We start from the raw sequence: 22,371 nt of genomic DNA, 5'->3' as shown, positions 1-22,371 counted from the left end.
TTAACTCAAGTATCCGAGACTGTGTTAAAAACACACATAAAAACAGAATTAGAGTGATTTATAATGGTCATATTTAAATTATTTCCATTTCTTCCAGTACTTTTTTTTTTTTTTTAAGATTTTACTCATTTGACAGAGAGCAAAAGCAAGGGGTGCAGGGAGGGAGAGGGAGAAGCAGGCTCCGTGCTGAGCAGAGAGCCCGACGTGGGGCTCGACCCCAGGATCATGACCTGAGCTGAAGGCAGACACCCAACTGACTGAGCCACCCAGGAGTCCCTCTTCTAGTACTTTTAAGCATAGTTTATCCAATCTAATAAACTTACTTAGAACTATTTTGTATCTCAGGTGCCCAGCTGGCTCAGTCAGGAACAGCATGACTCTTGATTTCGGGGTTGTGAGTTCGAGCCCCATGTTGGGTGTAGAGATTAAAAATAAAATCTCTTAAAAAACCCATTAATTCATCTAGACCTTGCAAAATGTAGAAACTTATTTTTCTAACAAATGAGGTAATTTTCATTTTCTATCACTAGAAGGCATTTTCTTGCAGAAAAACCAAGTTATTTGCTAATCTCTCATCTATGACTCCACAATGGCAAAATCAGTCAAGGCTCCAAGGGTATAGATGTCTATTCAGGGGAGTAGGGCCAGAGTCTACGCAGACCCTACTTTCAAAATGGCAATACCTTTACAGAGTCTAGTGGATCTGGATGGGTAATCTGACCAGCAGCCCCTGAACTGGAAGAACCTTGCTTCCCCTTTAGGACACTTTACAACCAATGACTCAGCTCTGAAGAGGATGTGGTTGGTGAAGTTTCCTGCTTTTAGTGGTCACAAGTGCACACGGCCTTCCTTTTGTTGGGCTGGTGGCTATAGAAACAGGAGCAAGTGACTCCAGGGATTTGTATTAGAACAGCAGCCACATTTACCTGTGTGAGGTGACAGCCCATCTCACCCAGGTCAAATGAGGACATGAAATATATCAAACTTAGAAGTTCCAAGATTTATGGATCATCTATAACAATTAGTGGTTCAGGGGCACCTGGGTGGCACAGCGGTGAGCCTTCGGCTCAGGGCGTGATCCCGGCGTTATGGGATCGAGCCCCACATCAGGCTCCTCCGCTATGAGCCTGCTTCTTCCTCTCCTGCTCCCCCTGCTTGTGTTCCCTCTCTCGCTGGCTGTCTCTATCTCTGTCAAATAAATAAATAAAATCTTAAAAAAAAAACAACACAGTGGTTCAGGTCAACACTCTTTAATAAATAAATCTTTAAAAAAATATTTTAAAACCTTACTTCTGTTCATTAATAATTACTTGGAATATACTCTTTCTCCCTGACCACTGTTTATAGTGGCATCACTACTACAGACCAATTCCTTAAAGTCCGCTTTAAATAATCTTCAGGCGGCATAGGAAATACATATATCCTACTTTTCAAGCCCTATTGTTTCTCAAAGGTAACCGCAATTTTTGCTCTTAAAAATACTGGATCTTATGGAGTACGGATTAAATGTGTATCTCAAAACCACTGAATAATAATAATGCCAATCTTTTCACTATAGTTAAAACCTCTGACAGCACTTGGAGTCAGGAATATCCCATTTAAATGAATGAAGAATTGCAAAACAAAGGACTTGCCGTACACACCAGCTTACAGTCAGAGCAAGTTTTGAAACCAGGGTTTTTCACGTGCCATCTCTTAGTTAGGCCATATAGCTATAGTTTAAACTTCTGCCTGTCGGTTCCTGAAGCCAAAGAAACTTGGATCTGTCAACAAAATAAGTAAAGCTACAATGGGGGGATGGTGAACATTTAACAGTCTGCATGCACCAGAGGCTTACTACTCAAAACTAGAGGTGAAATTAAGACAGGATGCGATTATTTTCCAAAAGCACTGTTTTTATTTATACAGAGTCCTAACCACTTCAGTGGCAGGGCAGGAGTGGGAGAGGTTCTTTTTTCAATCCAGGGGCCTCCATAATGTTGGTCTGTTGTTACCAAACACACAGGCAAGTGGCGTCATGGATTTGGTAAACTAACTACATGTTTAGTCTCTCTCTGCTAGAGCAACAAGGTGAGCGTCAATCTCTGCTTCTGAAAGAATCCTAGAAAGCAAGGGGGAAAAAAACCCACAACCATTTTACTTTTTGAAAACTTTTTATTATGTAAAATTGCAAACACACGTGAAAGTAAAATAGATAGTAATGAATTCCTGCGTACCTAACACCCAATTTCAACAATTATCAATAATTTATAGCTACTATTTTAAAAATCTGTATACCCACCACTCATCCCTTCATATTATTTTGAAAGAATTCCCAAATATTTTATCAACTTCATCTATACACAAAAACATTACCTCTTTGACATCAGATCAAAAATTAGGTCTTCTGAAAATAAGCCCTTTTAGTTGCAGCTATGATAGAAAATAATTAAATATAAAGCCAACTATACACAATGTATTCTATTTTAGCTCCTATGTCAAAATGCCTTTACACCTCGTATAACTCAAGTTTCTATCAGCTGAGACAAGAACGCACTTCATAATGAACACGTGACATTTTCTCCAAATAAATCAAATGCTCGGCAACCTTCAATGTGACCTACCACTGCTGGACTTCTAACAGTGAACTTTGTCAAAGTGACATTTTTTAGTGCAGACTGGGGCAATGTAAGTAGTTTATATAGTAGTTGTTGATGCTTATGTTATATGTTATAGTTATTATTTAAGCATACTTATTATCACCAAATTTATAAATGATACCAGAACTTTTTGAAGATACAGGTTCTTTGGTTTCTTACCTAATTTAACGAATAGATGGAAATAAAAATGTTAAAAGCTATCAGAGGGTCTCAGAATAGAAAAGAAAAAAGAATCTGCAAGTCCTTTAAGCATATTTATAAACTGCTCCTGCTAAAACAGTGCTGCTAAAACAAAACATACAACTATTTTCTACAGGGGAAAAAGAAAAAAAAGAGGATTCACAATTTTTTTTTAATTCTATGTATTTTTCTTACATTGTTCATATTTACATCACTTACCTGCAGGCAACAAAAAGAGTATATCGGGGGGGGGGGGAAGCATAGTAACAAAAAACTCTTCGAGCCCCAGTTAAGCTTAGTTTACCACCTTTCCGCCCACCCCTAACCAGGACCAAGTGTCTGTATAACTGTGACCTAGGAGCAGATACAAATAATAGTTAACATGCCTTCCAGCACTTCCCTGCATCTATGGATTTAACTGCAGTATTTTTCACAAGCACATCCAGGTTTCTGGTAACCAGTAAACTGCCTTGAAAGGTTCTGGGAGGATTAAGTGAGATGGTGTATGTTAAGAACCCAGTACAGACTTGACTCATGGAAGCTGTAAGGTTGATTTGCAGGAGTTAGTCACTTAGTAAGAACAGACAAGCATCCAGCATCTGCAATTCAATTAGCTGTATTCAAAATTTGGGGTTTCCAAAGATCTCCAAATAGGGTCTGATGTAGATCAGTATTTCATACTGCTCTTCAAAGCTCCACTTAACCAACCACTAAATCATCAAAGCTCCACCTCAAAAAACTAAAGACTACTACTCTGGGAGATGAGTTTCTCTTGGCCTTCGGCTAAAAAAGGGAAAACACTTATGTTTCCTTTACTCCTAACATAGAGAAGCTTATCTTATGTTGCCTCTGATAAAGATATAAAATCACTCTGAAATGAGAAGAAAAGCAGTTGTCTGTCTTAAAGGGACTTGCAGTAAGTTTTAAAACGGATTTCTCCAGTATTGAAGGAAAAAACTGTAAATGTAGTTCAAAAAAATACTTTCCCCCCAAATTGTAGGACAAAAGGACCCACACACCTCTACCTTTCTAGGCTGCAATATATCTCTTGGCAAACTTCTTTAAGCACTTGGCCAATAATATAACTCACCTGAATTTAGGGTTTTCAACTGTAACTACTCCAACTTCTATTTCTGAAGGTTTGAAATCAATTGATAGAACAGTAGATAGGCATGTAATTGCAGTCTGAAAAAAATACCAACATTAAAATTGTATTTTTCAGAGATTCCAAGATTTTCTCATTCCAAGCTTATTCAAATCATGAGTTAACCATAAGCTATTTATTTCTGCTTCCTGTTTCAGCGATGCACTTCTATAGCCACGTGCTACTAGCAGATTGCTTAATTCTAGTATGTCGTCTGCCAATGAGAAGAAACTTGCTTGTATGAATTCAAGTCATAGAATGAAAGGGGTCCATCAAACAAAACAGGATGATTTACACACAACAGTCTGTTTGCTTGATGACTACTACATGCTAGGGACTATGCTAAGCACTTGGGATGAGAAGGGGGAGAGGATCAACACGAATGATACAGTTTTCCTCCAGGGAAAATTTACAGTAATATCAATTTAAGAATGTATTTAAGTGGCTTTGTATTTGATGTGATCAATTACTTATGTAATTATGAACTGCAAGTAAAAAAGACCTTTTAGAAACATTTAACCAGGGCACAGTACCTCCCAGATGAGAACTAGCTCTATATCTCCTGTTAGTATAAATAATACTGCCAACCAAACATAAAAGTACCAGATAGCATTTTTCTTTTGTCATTTATCAGAATCACGTTGTTAGTCTTTAAATGGCTGTATCTCAGATCCTCCTTTCCAAAATCCACTAAAATTTTTGTTTTTAACTTCTTGGCAGTAAATAAGAGGCTTTCTTAGTCTAAGGTTACTAAATATTTGTGTAAGAATTTTACTTTGTTGTGTCTATTTAAAATGTCCCAATCGTAATGAATAATCCCCTTAAGATCCCTGCATTAAGGGAGCTCTACTTTTCATCCCAGATAGAATTTCTCTGCCAAGTTATCCTATGAGCATACATTCTTTCACCCAGATGTTTGTTTCTCTGAGAATTTGTTATGTGGCTGTTTTTCCTTTAGAGCTATAAGGGTAACATTACTAAATTCTTTTCACTTTTGCTACCAGGAAGCATAAGCCTATTTTGAGTCACAACCATGCAGGTCTTAGGCCCTAGTCTTGATTCTTCTTTGTGGTTACATCTTCCCATTTTATATGTGTTTTGTTGAAGGCAATCTCAAATACATTATGAAATGATATAGGGAATTAAGTGAATAAAAACAGTCTTCATTGTTCTCATGTCAGCTGAATGACACCAATTCTACTATGAAGCTGACAAATCTGGTTCATATGATAAACCCAGGAATAGCCTTTATAAATTGTCAATTATACAATAATCTTCACTATTCTATATAGTATTAAAAAAAAAAGTCAGCTCCTTTTGGCTAACTTACTTCCACTGTCTGTTCAAATGTCCAATCAAATTTCTTCTTCACTTTTTTTTCAAGGAAGCTGGTTGACTCCGTTTGTTTAACTCCTGCTGCAGTGGCTTTAAACCCACAGTAGTAACCTGCAGGATCACACTTGTACACCTGAGGGCCTTGTTCTTCATCTATACCAATTAAAATCATACCTAAAAAGAAAGAACCTCATTAAATATTTTATACCTTTGTACAACACAATTTCTTCTTAGTATTGTCATAAAGCTGTTGTTAATCATTATTCTGGCCATATATTTTAGGATATGTGGCTTTAAAAAAAAACTGATGAAATACAGGTTATTTCTACAGAAAAATTGGGTAAACAAGAAACTTCCATTTCACCAAAGGTTTATCACAGGTATTTTTAAAACTTGAACTATCGTAAGTATAATTTACAATTTTCTAATCCTTACTACTACCCACAGCATGTTCCTTTGATCCCTTGAGATACTACCAAATAAATTTAGAAAGCATATTTTTCATATACTTTATTTTAGAGAAAATAATATATAATAGCATGTTAAATATTCTGTTGTAGGTTGACTTACTTTAGAACCTCAGTAATTCTTTAATTTATTTGACCATGGAAGACTTTTTCCTTTTTAAATTTAAGAGCCTAAGGTTCTTAAGAATTTAGAGTTCCAGGGAACTAAAAGTGTATGGAATACACCTTTGGAAATGCTGGCACCAAGTGAAATACAGAGGCTACTTCCCTATCTTCACACTGCCCATCTCTGATACTGCTGGTATACAGTCCCCTAGTAGTCAAGACAAACCAAATTCTAAATTCTATACATATAATTTTGTTATTACAAGTCTAATCATTTGTTATAATGACATATAATTAAAATAAATACCACCACCAAACTTCTTTCTACTCACCAAAGCAGGCAGTAACATATTTAAAGAACGGCTTAACTCCTGCTTTCTTCTATTTCTAGATCTGAACCTTTTACATAAAGGCATGCATCATTTTATAGCGTGTTGCACTCCGCGGATACTGTTTGTTGTTTTTTTTAAACAAAGATTTGTAACCACCCTGTGTTGAGCAAGTCTATTTTTCCAATAGTGTTTGCTCACTTTGTGTCTGTGTCACATTTTGGTAATTCCTGGAATATTTCAAACTTTTTCATTATTATTATACATGTTATGGTGATCTATGATCAGTGATTATGATGTGCTGAAAGCTTAGATATTAGCATCTTTAGCAATAAAGTATTTCAAAATTAAGGTATGTACGTTACTTTTTTAGATATAATGCTATTGCACACTTAATAGATTATACTGTAAACCTAACTTTTATACGCACTGGGAAACCAAAAAATTCATTTGGCTCACTATAGTGTGACAGTAGCATTATCGCAGCAGTCTCTACTGAACCTTCAATATCTCCAAGATACGCTTGTAGTGTCCCCTCCTTAAAGATTCAGTATTAACCAAATACTTAATGCACTTTTATAGATGTTTTATAGAGTCTACTAATGAGGAATTTTCAACCTTACTTAACTGATAAACACTATGATAGTGATCAGGTATCTGTGTTTTATTCAAAGGTTATGTCACCCTGTAATTTTCTTTACATGTTATTCTTGATACACACAAAGTACATGGCAACACAAAAGAGGTATCTATTTACTGCTTGGGGAGAACAAACACTTCTCTACTTTGGGTCTTGCAAGATGAATAGGGTTTCACAGGTGATAAAGACATGAAGGGCAATCAAGGCAAAAGGAGCAACATGTACAAAGGCATCAAGACATGAAAGGTAATGGTACAGCTAGGCGACGACATAAGACCCACATACTACTGGCACTCCGGGTGAGGAAGGAAAGCAGGACTTGAAAGAGGCTGCTTGGGAATAAGCTATCAGGGGCCCTGCACATCATATTAAAGAGTTTGGAATTTACATGATATCTGAATAGGAATATTCGGATATATAGAAAAATTTTTCTAGGGAGCAACAATCAAAATTTTACTTAAAAATGTTAACTCATGAGCAACATGGAAGACTGACGAGTAAAGAGTGAGAAGAGAGAAGAGACAAATAAATTAGGTGGCAAAGGTAAGATACGATGAAGAAGGAACAGATATTCTGAAGTCAGGCTCAATGACTAACCAGGTGACCAGGGAAGGTGGGGTGAGCACAGGAAAGAGAAACTGAGGATGAAAGTAGGAAAATAGCAAAGATTTCAAGTCTGAAGTATCTGCGGGATGGGGAGGAAGGGACTGGGCTAATGCTAATGTGGCAGTGACTGGCCGTATATAGGTAGTAAATGAAAGCATGAACTCGAGGGGGAGATCACCCAGACAGAACCAAGAGGGAGAGAATGACCACAGAGAAAACCTGGCGAGCAAAAACATTTAAAGGAAAAGCAGAAGAGGATGAGAGTGAGGAAGAGAATCACTGAAGAAACTGAGGGAGCATTCTTATATGAGAGTTCAAAAATAGGGTCAGATGCTGAAGAAAAATCATTACATTGATTACTTTAATTCTCATAAATGACATGACACAGAAACAAATGTGCTGAATTTTTTTAGGCTAATGTACTACATTAAATCTAAAAGCAGTAAATCTCATCTCTCTCCCAAGAGAATTTTACTTATTTTTTTTTTTTAAAGATTGTATTTACTTATTTGACAGAGATAGACAGCCAGCGAGAGACAGAACACAAGCAGGAGGAGTGGGAGAGGAAGAAGCAGGCTCATAGGAGAAGAGCCTGATGTGGGGCTCGATCCCATAACGCTGGGATCATGCCCTGAGCCGAAGGCAGACGCTTAACGACTGCGCCACCCAGGCACCCCAAGAGAATTTTACTTATTTTTAAAAAATGTAATGTATTCTAGAAATATGAATCATAGGAATGTGTGTGAGCCTGATTCTTCAGGGTGGTCAAAAAGGGAAAAAAAAAAAGAGCTACATTGTTAAGATGCCTAATTTAGGCATTTCCATTGAAAGCGTAATCTGGAATTGCAGTAAAACCCCCATTACAACAGCCCAACATAACAGTGACTTGGATCTTTCAAATCACCCATCCTTAAAAGAAATATTTTGATGACAAGTCTAATAGTATCTAAATCTTAAAAGATAATGCCTAAAATACTATTGTGAAACCTACCCTTCATTGCTGATTTATTATAAAGAGTTCCTCACCTTAATTTCCAAACCACATGTTCAGAACCCAAGTGTTATTGCAATAACTTTATTCATGTTCTCTAAAAAAAAAACCAACCATGTAATTCATCAATTCTTTGGGAGCCTTCTTAGCATACTTACAACAACCAAGAGGCCTCATTTCAGCATTCTGTGTGTAGACCTGAGAAATATCAGCAATTCTTTTGCACAGCATGTCCACAGGAATCTCATAGCCATACTTGTATTTCCAATTAGCTGCCTCATAGCGTGCCCTCTGTACCTGGGATCTGCTGTCAGCTTACAGCATAAAAAACACAAGTTTATTACTTTAGAGGAAAGAGTGAACCTCAAAATCAGACAATTTTCAATTTTCCACATATATATATATATACATACACACACACACACACACACACACACACACACACATAAAATCTCCACTACGACTTAACAAAAGCAGAAGTGGTCCACTATGGCTTTTTCTATCACTAATGAATAGTCAATGACTCAGCAATAAGTACATGACAAAAAAGGAGAACATTTTTAAAAGATGGAGTTCTACACACAGCACTGTACTTTCATGCTGAGCCCTGCATCAGCTGCCAAAATAGTTTCTGCAGGTATCTAATAATTCCCAAAAGAACAAGTTTTAAGGAGAGAGAATAACGTTTCTCTTGATCTTTTCTGTAGGCTTGAATTTTCCCTTGATTTCAGAAAATATAAACCCAAAGAAATATTCATAATTGTTATTTACTTCTAAAGGTGTCATTATTACCAGGTTTGAAATATACTGACTTACATCTCCTTAAATAACTATATATGAAATAAATGTCTACGAGAGGGGCCTCGGCCCAGTTTTCCTGACAACACCACAGAGATCTAATTCTATTACACTTATGATTTCAAAAAAGCTTATAATACTCTGAATATACTGACATTAGCCTTTGAAGACTACAAATCTACTCCTATTATCTGCAAATCAGGCACTAGAGAGAGCCTCTTAAAATTAATACTAAACTCAAAAATAATTTGAAGAAAATAATAAATCTAAGTAGACATCAAGCCAATTACCTGTCATTCCTGTCATCACACAGCCAATGTTTTCAGTTATCTTGAATAAGTGAGTCACTGTGCTGGAGTCCAATAATTTGTCCTAATGAACAAAATAAATCAAGATAACTTATTAAAAATCAGAGGTCCCTGTGCAAGGATTAAAAAATACTATAAAATTATAGCAATAAACTATATAATAAATGTTTTCTGTTCATTTTATAGGTAAAACCAGTTTTTAAAAAGGGCAAGGAGGAGACTCTGTCTTCTTTTTAGATGACAGGTTTCCTGTGGGCAAGAACTATAGCTCATCAAAGCCTGTTTCAAGGTCCCTGAAGACAAAAGACCTAGAATTCCCATTGTGCTTTTAATCATACCACAAAGTTCAATATATTAACTCTGTCTACTCAGCTAAACCGTCCATAGCTGCTCAGTAAATACTTGTTGAATGAAACAGGAAAGCAGAGGCAAAGCAAGAATAATGTCAATGTATATAGGTAGTCATATATCTTTGTACGAACTCGTAAAAAATCCTTGCATTATATTCCATAACAACTGGCTATCTGGGCAGTATTACTTACAGGTACTTTCTTCTGTGTGACAATTACTGCACAGTCTTTCCCTCTGACAGCTACCGATGTAAGGCCACCCTGGTTAATAGCCTTAAAAGCATATTCTGGAAAACAGAATAGTGTTTTTAAAAGGTGGAATAGATTATTAGATTCATGCCATGGCATAAAAGCAGTCATTAAAAAGAATGAGCTAGAGCTGTATGAACCAATACAGAATGTGGTCCAAGACATGCAAAGTCAAAATAATAATAATAATAATAATAATAATAATAATGACAATAATAAATCATAGTTAAACCAACTCCATTTCTTTCCATTTTAGTATACTGTAATCATTTTCATCAGGCTCAAGTACCAAATTTCCAATAAAGTTTTAATTAATTTATCATATCAAATCTTTATCAATTACATCTTATCATTTTAAAAGTCTGTTTTGTGGCCAGTATTTCTACCAAATCTGGTTTTCCTGGGTCAAATTTAGTTGCTCTAAATTTTCACAAGATTTACTACTTCTGTTAATTTTGGCCAGTAACTAGTTTGACTATATGCAATTTTAAATGATGTTAGATTATTGTACATTGTTTTTTTTCTCCCTACCAAGTTGAAATTTTCTGGATCATGGTCTTTCCAATCTTCATGATACCTAAAACAAGGATCATTGAGTTTGTCTATGACAAACTTCAGCTTGTGCACTTCCAGCTGCTGTCAGACCATTCCCTAGGTTAAAACACATGAATCAAAGTGGTAGCATGCAAACAAACTCCTTTGGCACCATGCAGTTTAGCTGACAATGACTGCCTCTGGAGAGCAGAATTACAGATGAGACTACTCCTTTCTATGCCATGTATTTCTACAATATTTACATCTAATATAAACATATATTTTGTAATTATAAAAACAGGAGCAGAAATATATACTCACTACAGAAAATATGGGGAATACAGAAGATGATGTAAAAGAAAAAATTGCTCATAACTCCAATCACTATCTACATTTTGACAAAACAGACGTTTAAAAAATTCTGTCAAGTATTACTCTGGGCATTGGGTCCAAAGCCTGGCCTCATCATCTCTTCAAAAAGCCAACTGGTAATGAGGACCAGCTGAAAAAAGATACTACCTACGCCAAAGAATCTCCTTTAATAGGAGCTATAATAAAAACCCCTTATCAAGTATTTCTAAAATATAGCCATATTTTGAAGACAGAAAAGTAGAGTAAAACGACTCTACTGTAAGGGAAATCCTCAAATTTAGCTTAGATTTAACTAGATTATAATAGCTTATTTTTACCATGCCCTCACATCAAAGATAACTTCTAAAATATAATGTTTCAAAATGCTTCTCAGTTCTGTTTCTCATATGGCCAAAAAGCCTCTCCTAGATCAAACCTCCACAGCTAAAAACTGTAAACTCTAAACAAAACAATTACCTGAAGGCACCAGAAAGTGGCCAAAGGTAGGCAGATTCTAGAGAGAGAGACTACGCTCGAAAGTGCAGGCCCTTGTCAGGGCTAAACACCCATAGAAAATTGACTCTCTTTGGCATGAAGAACTAGAGAACAGTTTGGGGGTAACTACAGCTGCAGGAAAATAAGGGAAGGAAAGGAGAGAGCCAGAGACGGAGAGCTCCAACCTATATATAATATCTGGGTGATTCCATAACTATCATGCACACATGCACAAGACAGACTCCAGGCAGCTTAGCTAAGGATAAAAGAAAGTGAGATTTGAGCTGCCACCCAAATTAACTGTCTGCTAGAATAAATCAACATTCTTTGGAGGAATATAGCAGAATCCAAGGCAACAACTTTGTTAAATATCAATGGACAAAATATTCTAATTAAAAGCAGAAACTGTCAGAATAGATAAAAAAGCAAGACTCAAACATATGGTATCTATCACAGACACAGTTTAATAAATGGATGGAAAAAAGAGGACCATATAAACAGTAAGCATCAGAAAGTTGAAGGGGCTATATTAATATCAGACAAAGTATAAACTCCAAGGCAATATATCAGAGATAAAGAAGGACATTTCAAAAGGAGAAAAATCAATTCATAAGGAAGATATAACAATCACAAACGTATATGCACCTTTTTAAGAGTACTTCAAAATACATAAAAGGAAAATTGACAAAATTAAAAAGGGAAATGGCCAAACCCATTCACAGTTAAAGATTTTACCACCACACACAACAAGTGACACAGACATAGATACACACACACAAAGTAGACAAACTCTATATGGACCACACTATCAACCACGTCGACCTCACTGGTTTCTGTAGAACACGACTGACGACAACTGAAGGATATATATGCACATGGTATAATACAAATGCACATGGTACCTTTACTAAGACAGAGCATATGCTAAAGGCCATAAAACAAGTCTCAATTAATTTTAAAGTCCTGAAATCCCTAAATATTTGAAAATTTTAAAACCCCTTCTAAGTAACCCATGGATCAAAGAAATAATCCTAAGAGAAATTTTAAAATATTTTGAACTGACTGGTAATAATATACCAAAATTTGTAGGACGCAGCAGCTAAAAGAAGGAATTTTATGGCTATGGTGGACAGACCCTAAGGTGGCCTGCTCTCTACAATCCCTGCCTCCTGGTGTTCACATCTTTGTGTAATCCCCTCCTCTTGAGTGTGGGCAGGACTTGTAAGTGAATATGGCAAAGGTGATGGGATGTCATTATCCTGATTACATTATAGAAGACTGCCTTAAAAACAAAAGTAGTATGTCATCTTTCATAGCATGATATTTCTCATACCATCATCTTTTTATTTTCTTTAAAGATTTTATTTATTTATTTGACAGCAAGAGAGACAGCCAGCGAGAGAGGGAACACAAGCAGTGGGAGTGGGAGAGGAAGAAGCAGGCTCCTAGCAGAGCAGGGAGTCCAATGTGGGGCTCGATCCCAGGACCCTGGGATCATGCCCTGAGCCAAAGGCAGACACTTAATGACTGAGCCACCTAGGCGCCCCTCCTACCATCATCTTTTTGTAACAACACATTGTTTTTTGTCTTACAAAGGTAATAAATGTCTGCCCCAAATATAAGTAAATATGCAGAAATTTAAAAATAAAAATGTTTAGCTAATACAATGTAATGCTTTTGAGAAAACCCAAAGTAATTCCAATTCCTTCATAAATGTAAGTGAAAGGCAGGCAGATAGCGTTGGATCTAAAATATTACCAACGGTGGGGGTGCCTGGGTAGCGCAGTCGTTAAAGCGTCTGCCTTCGGCTCAGGGCGTGATCCCGGCGATCTGGGATCGAGCCCCACATCAGGCTCCTCCACTATGAGCCTGCTTCTTCCTCTCCCACTCCCCCTGCTGTGTTCCCTCTCTCACTGGCTGTCTCTCTGTCACATAAATAAATAAAATCTTTAAAAAAAAAAATAAATAAAATATTACCAGCGGTAACAATTATTGCATTTACAGATATTAAGTGAATTTACAAATTGATTTACCTGTGAAATGAGTCTAATTTCAGTCCTTAACTATACCTGTATGTGCCTCATTAATCAATAAAACTACACATATGTATAATGAGACTCGGTCTTGCTAGCAGACTAACTCTAGGGATTCCTCTTGCTGGCTTGCTAAGTGGCTGTATGGCAAGGAACCATGGGTGTCTTCCAGTGCACAGCCAGTAAGCAGCTGGGGCCCTCAGTTTTATACTGAAAGGAAATTATTTCTGCCAAAATCCTCAGTGCGCTTGAAAGCAGTCTTCTCCAGTTGAGCCTCCAGATGGGAACACAACCCAGACAACACTATGATTACAGCCTTGTGATATTCTAAGCAGACTACTCCTGACCCACAGAAATTGTTGGAGTTAATAAATGTGTGTTACTTTAAGCTGCTGATTGTAGTAATTTTTATGCATCATAGAAAACTAATATGCTAGCCTTGTTTATATCAGAAAAGGTCTAAAATCAAGGACCTAAGTTTCAACTTCAAGAAGTTAGTAAAAGGTAAAATAAACCCAGATTTGAAAAAAAGATTAGAAATCAATGAAATAAACAAAAAGAGAAAGTCAGGAAAGTAAAAAATTGATTCTTCGGAAAAAAAACAAACTTGAGATGGGGAGATTATCCCAGTGGGTCCCAAATGCAATCATATGTATCCTCAGACAACAGATGGTGAGGGAGATTTTATACAGAGAAGGCGCTGTGAAGAGGGAGCAGAGATTTGAAGATGCTGTCTTGAAGATTAGAGTGATGCAGTCCCAACCCAAGGAATGCCAGTAGCCTCCAGAAGAGGAGGAGGCAAGGAATGTATTCTCCTAAGGTCCTGCCTAACACCTTGATTTTGGTCCAGGGAAACTGATTTTAGCCTCCTGGTCCCCAGAACCGTGACAGAATAAATTTCTTTTTTAAGCCACCAAATGTGGTAATTTGTTACAAGAGCCACAGGAAACTAATAAAACCCCCTACCCAGACTAATCAAGAAAATGAGAATACAAACTGCTAGTATTGGGAATAGAAAAGGGGCTATCATTACAGAGATAAGGCAATATTAAGGATAGTCATTTATATACAGATGATTCTTTTATCTGGGTCATTATCCTTGATCTTGTCTAATTTCAGCACCACGTTTCCAAATGTCTGCTGTCTGTTATATTACCCAATTGCTCAGAACATGATTTTGGCCTAAAAAATAATCCATCTATGGCCGTAGAGGGATATTAGTTTGCAACATTTACTAACTCTCCTCCTGCGTTACATTTTTCATTTACAGACCCAATCTTTCCCATACCCACATCTTTGCTTCTTCAGGTCCTGCCTGAAGTGCCCTCTCACTCTTACCTCCACTTAGCCAGCTCTTGCCCTTCCCCCTCAAGCCTCTTCCAGCTCCCATGGATACTTTCTGATTATCCCAGATGGGATTCTTCAACCCCTTTTCTGAATTTCTATAGCATTTCTTATTTCATTGCTAGTTTTAGCATTTAGAAGTGTGTATTTTGCCTTTCCACATCCAGATTGGACAGTGAAATAAAGAAAGAACCAAGGAAATTTAAAATTTCATTTGCAACTAATAAATACTAAATCAAACGCTGGCCATGGGCCCAATCCAGCTTACTCAAGTTGGTTTATTTTTTTTTAGGTGTATGTATGTATGTATGTACTGTAAACGATTTTATTTTATTTATTTGAGAGAGAGAGCATGCACAAGCTGGGGGAGAGGAAGAGGGAGAGGTAGGCTCCCTGCTGAGCAGAGAGCCCGATGTGGGGCTTGATCCCAAGATCCTGGGAATCATGACCTGAGCAGAAGGCAGACACGTAACTGACTGAGACACCCAGGCACCCGTCAAGTCGGTTTAAAATGCACAGTTTTCCAGGAAGGTTTTAAAAGTCAGATAAAATCAGGACTTAGTTTTTCTCAGGAAAAAAAAATTTGGGTAACACTTGACCCTCATTCTTTTTTTTCTTTTTAAGATTTGTTTATTTATTTGAGAAAGTGAGACAGCATGCACGTGCGCGCAAGTGCACACAAGCTGGGAGGAAGGGGCAGAGGCAGAGGGATGCGGGAGAGAAGCAGACTCCCCGCTGAGTGCGGAGCCTCTGTGGGGCTCATCTCATGACCCTGAGATCATGAAGACCTGAGCCAAAACCAAGTCAGACACTCAACCGACTGAGCCACCCACGCACCCTGACCCTCATCCTCACACAGGGAACATCACTAGGGCCGACACATGTTTTGCAGTTTTTCACAGTTTCCACCACTCCTTGTCATATCTCATCTAGCCTCTTTCACTCACTCACACTACTTACCTGACACGCTTAAATAATGCAAAAGATTTAAGAAAATAACTAAGATAAAAGTCATAAAGATATAGCTACCCCCATCACCACATAATAAAATTTTGTCCCACAAAGTAAAAAATATTTTACATATAAAAAATGCTTCTCAGTAGAGAATACACCTGTGAATTTGCCAGGATTCATTCAAGGAGTCCTCTACCTCCCTCTCTATATAGATTAGTGCTGTCAAATAAAATAGTCATCAGCCACATGTAGCTAATGAGCACTTGAAACGTGGCTAATGCAACTGAGGCACTGAATTTTTAATTTAAAGTTCTTAGTTAAAAATATCTTTATCTTTCCTGCTATTCATCTTCTACTTCTCTGAACTTCCCTTCTCAGTCTCCTTCACTGCTTTTACCTCCTCAGCCAGGCCCTTAAATATTGGTATTCCCCAAGAAGACTTTATCCTATATAATCACTACCAACTGCGTCATCTTTAGCTCTGAACCCACACTTGCAAATGACTATTTCTCCCACAGGCATTTCTGAAAATTACTCTTCTCTATAAACCCGCTTCTTTACAGTCTTTATCTCAAATAATAGTTTTACTAACCGCTCAAGCTACAAACCTGGGTACCATCCTTGACTCCTCCTCTTCGCTCTCAACAGAGAAATGTTCATTCATATCTAGGATTTGCTTTAAAATACTCTAAATACTCTAACAGAGAGGGGGCAAGCGTATGGGAAAGGGAATAAAGAGAAAATAAGACTTGACAAAATGTTCACAACCGATGAAGCTGGGTGATGGGTATATGAGGGTCATCCTACTATCCTATGTACTTTTGTTTTGAATTTTCCATAATCAAAATTTTAAAAATAAAACTCAGGAGTCTCCTTTTCTACATCCTTTCTCAGTACCTTAGTTCACTCATTAAGGCTTATGCGGATTACGGAACAAGTCTCTCCCAATTGGTCTTCCTGTCATCAGTCCCTTTCTACTCTAGTTCTACTCAACTCTCCTGCTACCTTACTTAAATAATCTTGTCATTATTCTTCCAGCTCTGTCCAAAACTCAAGCAGCAAAGTCCAAACTCTACCATGGCACCCAGATCTCTTCAAAACTTGCTATAATCTGCTCTTCCAGGTGTCACTGTCTATGCTCCAGCTACACTGACTGACCTATGCACTGGTTCCCCTCAAATTTCTTTATCTAATTAACTTACCTTTTCTGAGGAATCTTTCTTGGCTGTGTCGTTTTCTTTCTTTATCTTTTTTTTTTTAGTAATCTCTATAAATAACATGGGGATCAAGAACTACACACTCCCCCCTGACTGAGCCAGCTGGGCACCCCATTTCTTACTTTCCATAGTAACCTTCTTGTATTGTTATTTTAGCATTCACCATGCTGCACAGTAATTTTCAATAAAATTTTGTATAAATAAATCCCCATTATAACATTACCACCATAAAATATTGTGTAATAATTTCCAGAAAAATGGAAACTGCTGGAGTAAAGAATCTTGAGACAGCATAATGAGAGTATCTTCTAAAGAAACACTGGTAGGGTAAAAATATGATAGTTTACAGCAAAGGTGAGCAAGAAGTTCAATTAAGAAAAAACAGAGTAGCATAAGGGGAGCATTTAAAGGGTGTATTTATTCTTTAAAGCCAGAATTCAAACGTCAGAAATATTAACTAAACACTTTACTTCCATCACTAAAGACTGGGGTTGGGGTTCACTGGGTAAAATTTCAGACACTTACAAACTAGAAAAACACTATTACATTAATCTCGGTAATCTGTTCTTGAATGTCCAAAATTATGCAAGACAATGATAACTGATAGCCCATTTCCCATTTTTTAAATGGAAAGTTATAATGAATCACACTCAATCCCAAGGTTCCAATTTCTTAAACTGTAATTTAAATATATAGTAAAATACCTATTTGTATTGGGTTGAACCACGAAGCAGCCATTTTTATAGGTTATGAAAAAAGTCAAACATCAGCAGTTTCATATGGTTCAACCTAACAATAAATCATTAGATGAGAATGTACACTGCCTCTGTGACCACAAACAAAATGGTAAATAAATCACTGTTTTGTATAGAGACTTTTCTTTCCCAGTAATCTCTTACTCACTTTGTTTCTTTCCTTATACTTTTCCCCAACACTTTCCCAGCTTTTCTGGGAGTCATTTGTATAACACCAGGAAAAAAACGGGGGCTCAGTATAAAAAATACTGAGACAAAAATGTTGAGGACAAGCACAATGCCAGACAATGGCTCAAAGTATGACCTGCTCAGTGTGACATTAGCAACAGCAGAAATCCACATCCCCTTATGGACACTGGCTTTGCAAGGCCTCTACAGGTGATTCTGAGGTTCTGCCAATTACAAGACTATAACTCAAGATTTTTCCTGCCCATAATTTTGTTTGAAATGCCGTACTAAGTTTTGGAAAATAGATGTTTTCTTCCCCACATAAATTTAGGCTGGAAAAATAAAAGTGAATTGAGAGATCTATACATTCTATGAAGTTTGGTTATTAAAAAGAACCAGGGTTGTTCTACTGGGGCAAGGCAGGTATTCTACAGAATATGTCTGTATTTAATTTCAAAGCTGTGTGCTAGAAACTTTTTGTTATTAAGATTTTTGGGAGCTGTTCATTCTTTGGTCTTTCCCTTACCTTGTAACCTAAATGGAAAGTGCATCTCATTTCATAGTGCCACCTAGTATTACCCTCTTTAAAACCATGACCTTGGGGAACCTGGGTGGCTCTGCCGGTTAAGTGTCCGACTTTTGGTTTTGGCTCGGGTCATGATCTCAGGGTTGTGAGATCGAGCCCCACAACAGGCCCCATGCTCAGCACAGAGTCAGCTTGAGTCTCTGCCCCTCCCCCTGCTCATGTGCTCACTCTCTCTCTCTCAAATAAATACAATCTTAAAAAAACAAAAACACCATGATACTTAAGCAGGTGGGGTCATTAGAAATTTTGGCACTGGCATGGGGGTAAGGGGATGAATATGAGGTCTGAAAACATAGTGTTTGATCTCATTACTTTTTTTGTGTAGCTATAATACATATGTATTTATGTATACGCACATATTTAATTTCAAATCTAATTCAAAGAGGGCATGAGAAGTCTGGGTTCAGAAATACCACTTTAAAACGAGTATTTTTTTTTTAATAGCAAAAAGATGCAAACAGTAAATACTTCTCAGTCCATTTATTTATAAACTCTTGATTCCATTTTTATCAGCCACTGAGCACTTACTATGTGACAGCCCTGTAAGCCCTATTATTTTTATTTTACAAATGAAGAAAGTTCTCATAGTTGGTGTAGAGCAGGGACTTGAACCCTGGAATCCTGGCTACAATACCAATATCAGATTGGTATTTCTAGATCAAAAAACTGTCCTCTCCAGTCTTCTTCTACTGGCCCATTTCTTTCCTGTTCCTTATCAGTATGCTCCCTTAGATGCAACTAGGCAACACTCATATCCACCTGGCAGGCAAATTCAAATGCCACTCCTCTCCCCTCCCTAGCCAGACCTATCCAGCAAAGGATCAGCAAGCAGAAGAGAAAAGCCTGAAAGTAACCAGGTTTGTTTTGTCTCACCTGGGCCTTAGTTTCCGCACTGATACCTTGGGTAACTTGTGAAGTTAGATTTCAAAGCTAGGTGCTCTGTGTATAGTTCTACAGTTTTTCTACACACACACACACACACCAACCCAGACCCTGAATACATTCATTAAAGAAATTTTTCCATAGTTACTAAAGAGTACAAATGACAATAAAAAATCTTTCTCTTACTCCCTGGGAGCAAACACCGTCAACAGTTTGTTTATAATTATGGTTAGCATTGTAACTTTAAATTTATACATTTTTTGATTTATCAACTTTAGATTACATTTATCTTTTAAGTACCAACTCTGGTAGATGAGCACACACTCACCTTTCCATTAACCTTACCTTCCTTGTTATCTCCCCATTTTTGCTACATCACTTTCCCATTATCAAGGTTAACAATTTGTACTCGTAATTCTTATATGCTTTATCTTTGGTGGATTCTGAAGTTTATAAACTCATAAACAGCATTTACAATATTATCATAATGTACAAATATTTCACTAGAGAACCAAGCATGGATGGACTGTAAAAAAGGAAACACTCCATGTCTACAAAGCTACTAATCTAATAGGGGGAAAAAAAGCCAAATAATCTAACAGGCATCTAATAACATTTAATGATCACTTAATACTGTGCTAAGCACCCTACATCTATCATCTTATTTAATCCTCAAAACCACCACACAAGAAGGAATTACTAACTCAACTCTGCAACAGAAACTAAGGCTAATGTTATGTATCACTTGCCCAAGTTGGCTAGTATGGAGCATGCAGGGATCTGAATCCAGGTATGGCTCCAGGGCCTGAACACTTCACCACTATACTGCTTGCTCATACTGACGATTCTTTCACTTTCCTTTTCCTAGCAATGTCTAATTAGTGCCCTGAATAGCAGAGACAATGTGTTATTCAACAAGGCATAACTTAAAGTCATCCTGTCTATACATTAAGCTTGTTTTGGACATGTTTTATTCCAAAAATTTAAAAATTATTTAACTGACACTATATCCAGCCTTTCTACTCACCTAATCTGGGAAGCATTAAAGACTATGCTTTATGGTTGGATTTCACAATATGGTATAAAAAAGCAAAGCGTAGGTTTGACTTTTCCTGTTCACATATTAAAAACCACAAAATAGAACATTCAAAGGACTGACCCAACACGAAAAATTCTTTAAAACTCGGGAAAGAAACTAAAGATGAAACTTTCTTGAGGATACAGTTATCATCTCTCTTGTTTGATCCTATTTTTCAACTGGGGATGAGTTAAAAGGGTTACTGAATTACCCCTTGTTTCTTGCTACATTATATACAGTATGTAGCCATACACTGGATAAATTTCATTCCAAGTTATCTTTAACTCTATTTCTAAAATTTACAGGTGAAGAGAACCTCATTTATATGCCAACTCTCTCCTTATGATTTCCAAGCACAGAGGATACTACTGTCCTCCCCAAAGCACTCAGGTGCTGAACTCACTCAAAAATCAAAGGATCAGGGGGCCAGATAAAATCAGATTCTCCAGATGCTAAATTCTCTATGGCAAGAGGTTAAGGATCCCGGTTATAATTATAATCTAAACCCTGACACCACTTCGATCCAACAAGACATACTGTTATATTGAATCAATGTAACTAGTTTAGGGTTTATTTCCACTAAAGCTGTTCTTCAAGAAACAGCCAGTTCACCGTACCTCACCTATAATTCAGAACCAGCTTGTAAACGATTTAGAAACATTCAGATGTGGGGTAAAAGGGGATGCTAGTTTCTCTAGAATTGACAACCACTCACTCTATCTGCCAGTTTTCCAAAGATGTCCTGAACCCTGTAGATTACTTGTAATGTGGCACTTTTTATTTTTCTTTTTTATTCGTTTGTTTACGTATCTATCACTCCCTTTCAGCTGTGAGTTTTAGTACAGGACAGACTGTGACACCTTTGCATCCCCTAGGACCAGCACAGCGTCTGGCACATAAAAGGTTCTAAATGCCAGTGTGAAATTAACTAAGGAAGTGCACGTTGCAAACAAAGAAAAACGGAGAGGAGCGTTTCAATGGCAAGGTTAAGGAGCCAATTATTTTAGAGAAGTACAGACGCTGGGCCCACCCAGGCCAAAATGTAACAAGTGAAGAGGCGTCAGGAAGCGAGAGTCAGGAATTGCAGTCCTCCCTTCCTTAACTCTTTATTGTGTCCAGGCGGTACGGCCGCTCACCCTGAAGAGACCGAGGCCTTCGGCCATCGGCCCCCGATCCCTGCCTCCAGACCGGGGTGGGAACACCATGGGACTGGACCCTGCCTCGGCCTTTCTCCCGCCCCAGGTCCGGCCATACCTCAGCCGCGGACTACACTCCGGCCGCGTCTGCCTGCTCCAGGCCATACCATGACAGAGCAATTCGAGTGGACCAAAGACAGACTCGGTTCACTCACCTACTTGGTACAGCCGGCCCTCGGGTGAAAATATGGTAATGTGGCGGTCAAAACCAGCGCTGGAACCACGGGACATGTTGGCGCACCCACTACTTCAAGCACTGTCTCTCAGCCCCGTAGCTCCCGCACCAGGCGTACAAATCCCCCCGGAAGTTGCAACGACTGCTTCCGGAGCAACGGCCTGCTTCATCCGCTCTTGCGCGCCGAACTCCCGACTCAAGCGTCCGTTCGGGCGCGGAGAGAGCTCCGAGGCCCCACCCCTAGTTGGGGGTGGGGAGAGCTGGGGAGGCCTTCGGTGTGCGCTTGCGCCAGCCCCACGTCGGAGCGCTGTGTAGACGCCGGCTGAAACTCGGGTTTTGGAGGTTTAGAGCTTTCATCTGGAAAATGAATTGACCGTAGCAAGGACGAAGAAGCTTTCTGGGGTCCCAGAGTAATGATCTACCTACCGGTGGGACGTAAATGCATGGTGTATTTAAGTCCCT

General features: G+C 38.0%; 1 protein-coding gene across 2 annotated transcripts; it reads right to left on the bottom strand.

The window, feature by feature from the left end:
* Window positions 1-1,877: 1,877 nt before the first annotated feature.
* Window positions 1,878-22,058, bottom strand: PSMA6 (proteasome 20S subunit alpha 6). 2 transcript variants are annotated; one of them, XM_008694103.2, is made up of 7 exons: window positions 21,890-22,058; window positions 10,085-10,179; window positions 9,525-9,606; window positions 8,595-8,750; window positions 5,294-5,472; window positions 3,910-4,004; window positions 1,878-2,101 (listed from the first exon to the last, which is right to left on the bottom strand). In XM_008694103.2, exons 1-7 carry the CDS (start codon window positions 21,963-21,965, stop codon window positions 2,044-2,046), a joined length of 741 nt encoding a protein of 246 aa, XP_008692325.1. In that variant the 5' UTR covers window positions 21,966-22,058; the 3' UTR covers window positions 1,878-2,043. The 2 variants fall into 2 exon arrangements, with proteins under 2 accessions (XP_008692325.1, XP_008692333.1); XM_008694111.2 differs by lacking the exon at window positions 10,085-10,179 and having other exon boundaries at window positions 21,890-22,019.
* Between the last annotated feature and the right edge of the window lie 313 nt (window positions 22,059-22,371).

Source organism: Ursus maritimus, unplaced genomic scaffold (genome assembly GCF_017311325.1).
Source record: "Ursus maritimus isolate PB19 unplaced genomic scaffold, ASM1731132v1 scaffold_36, whole genome shotgun sequence".
Lineage (NCBI taxonomy): Eukaryota > Metazoa > Chordata > Mammalia > Carnivora > Ursidae > Ursus > Ursus maritimus.
This window is presented reverse-complemented; position numbering and strand designations above follow the sequence as displayed.

Bases quoted from the DNA above. Each gene is read 5' to 3' on its own strand.
- PSMA6 (XM_008694103.2), bottom strand. From the start codon at position 21,965: ATGTCCCGTGGTTCCAGCGCTGGTTTTGACCGCCACATTACCATATTT. The intron at 10,180-21,889 runs GTGAGTGAACCG...TCTGTTTTCCAG, and splicing joins GGGCCGGCTGTACCAAGTAG to AATATGCTTTTAAGGCTATT. The intron at 4,005-5,293 runs GTAAGTTAGCCA...TATTTTTTTCAG, and splicing joins CATTTGAACAGACAGTGGAA to ACTGCAATTACATGCCTATC.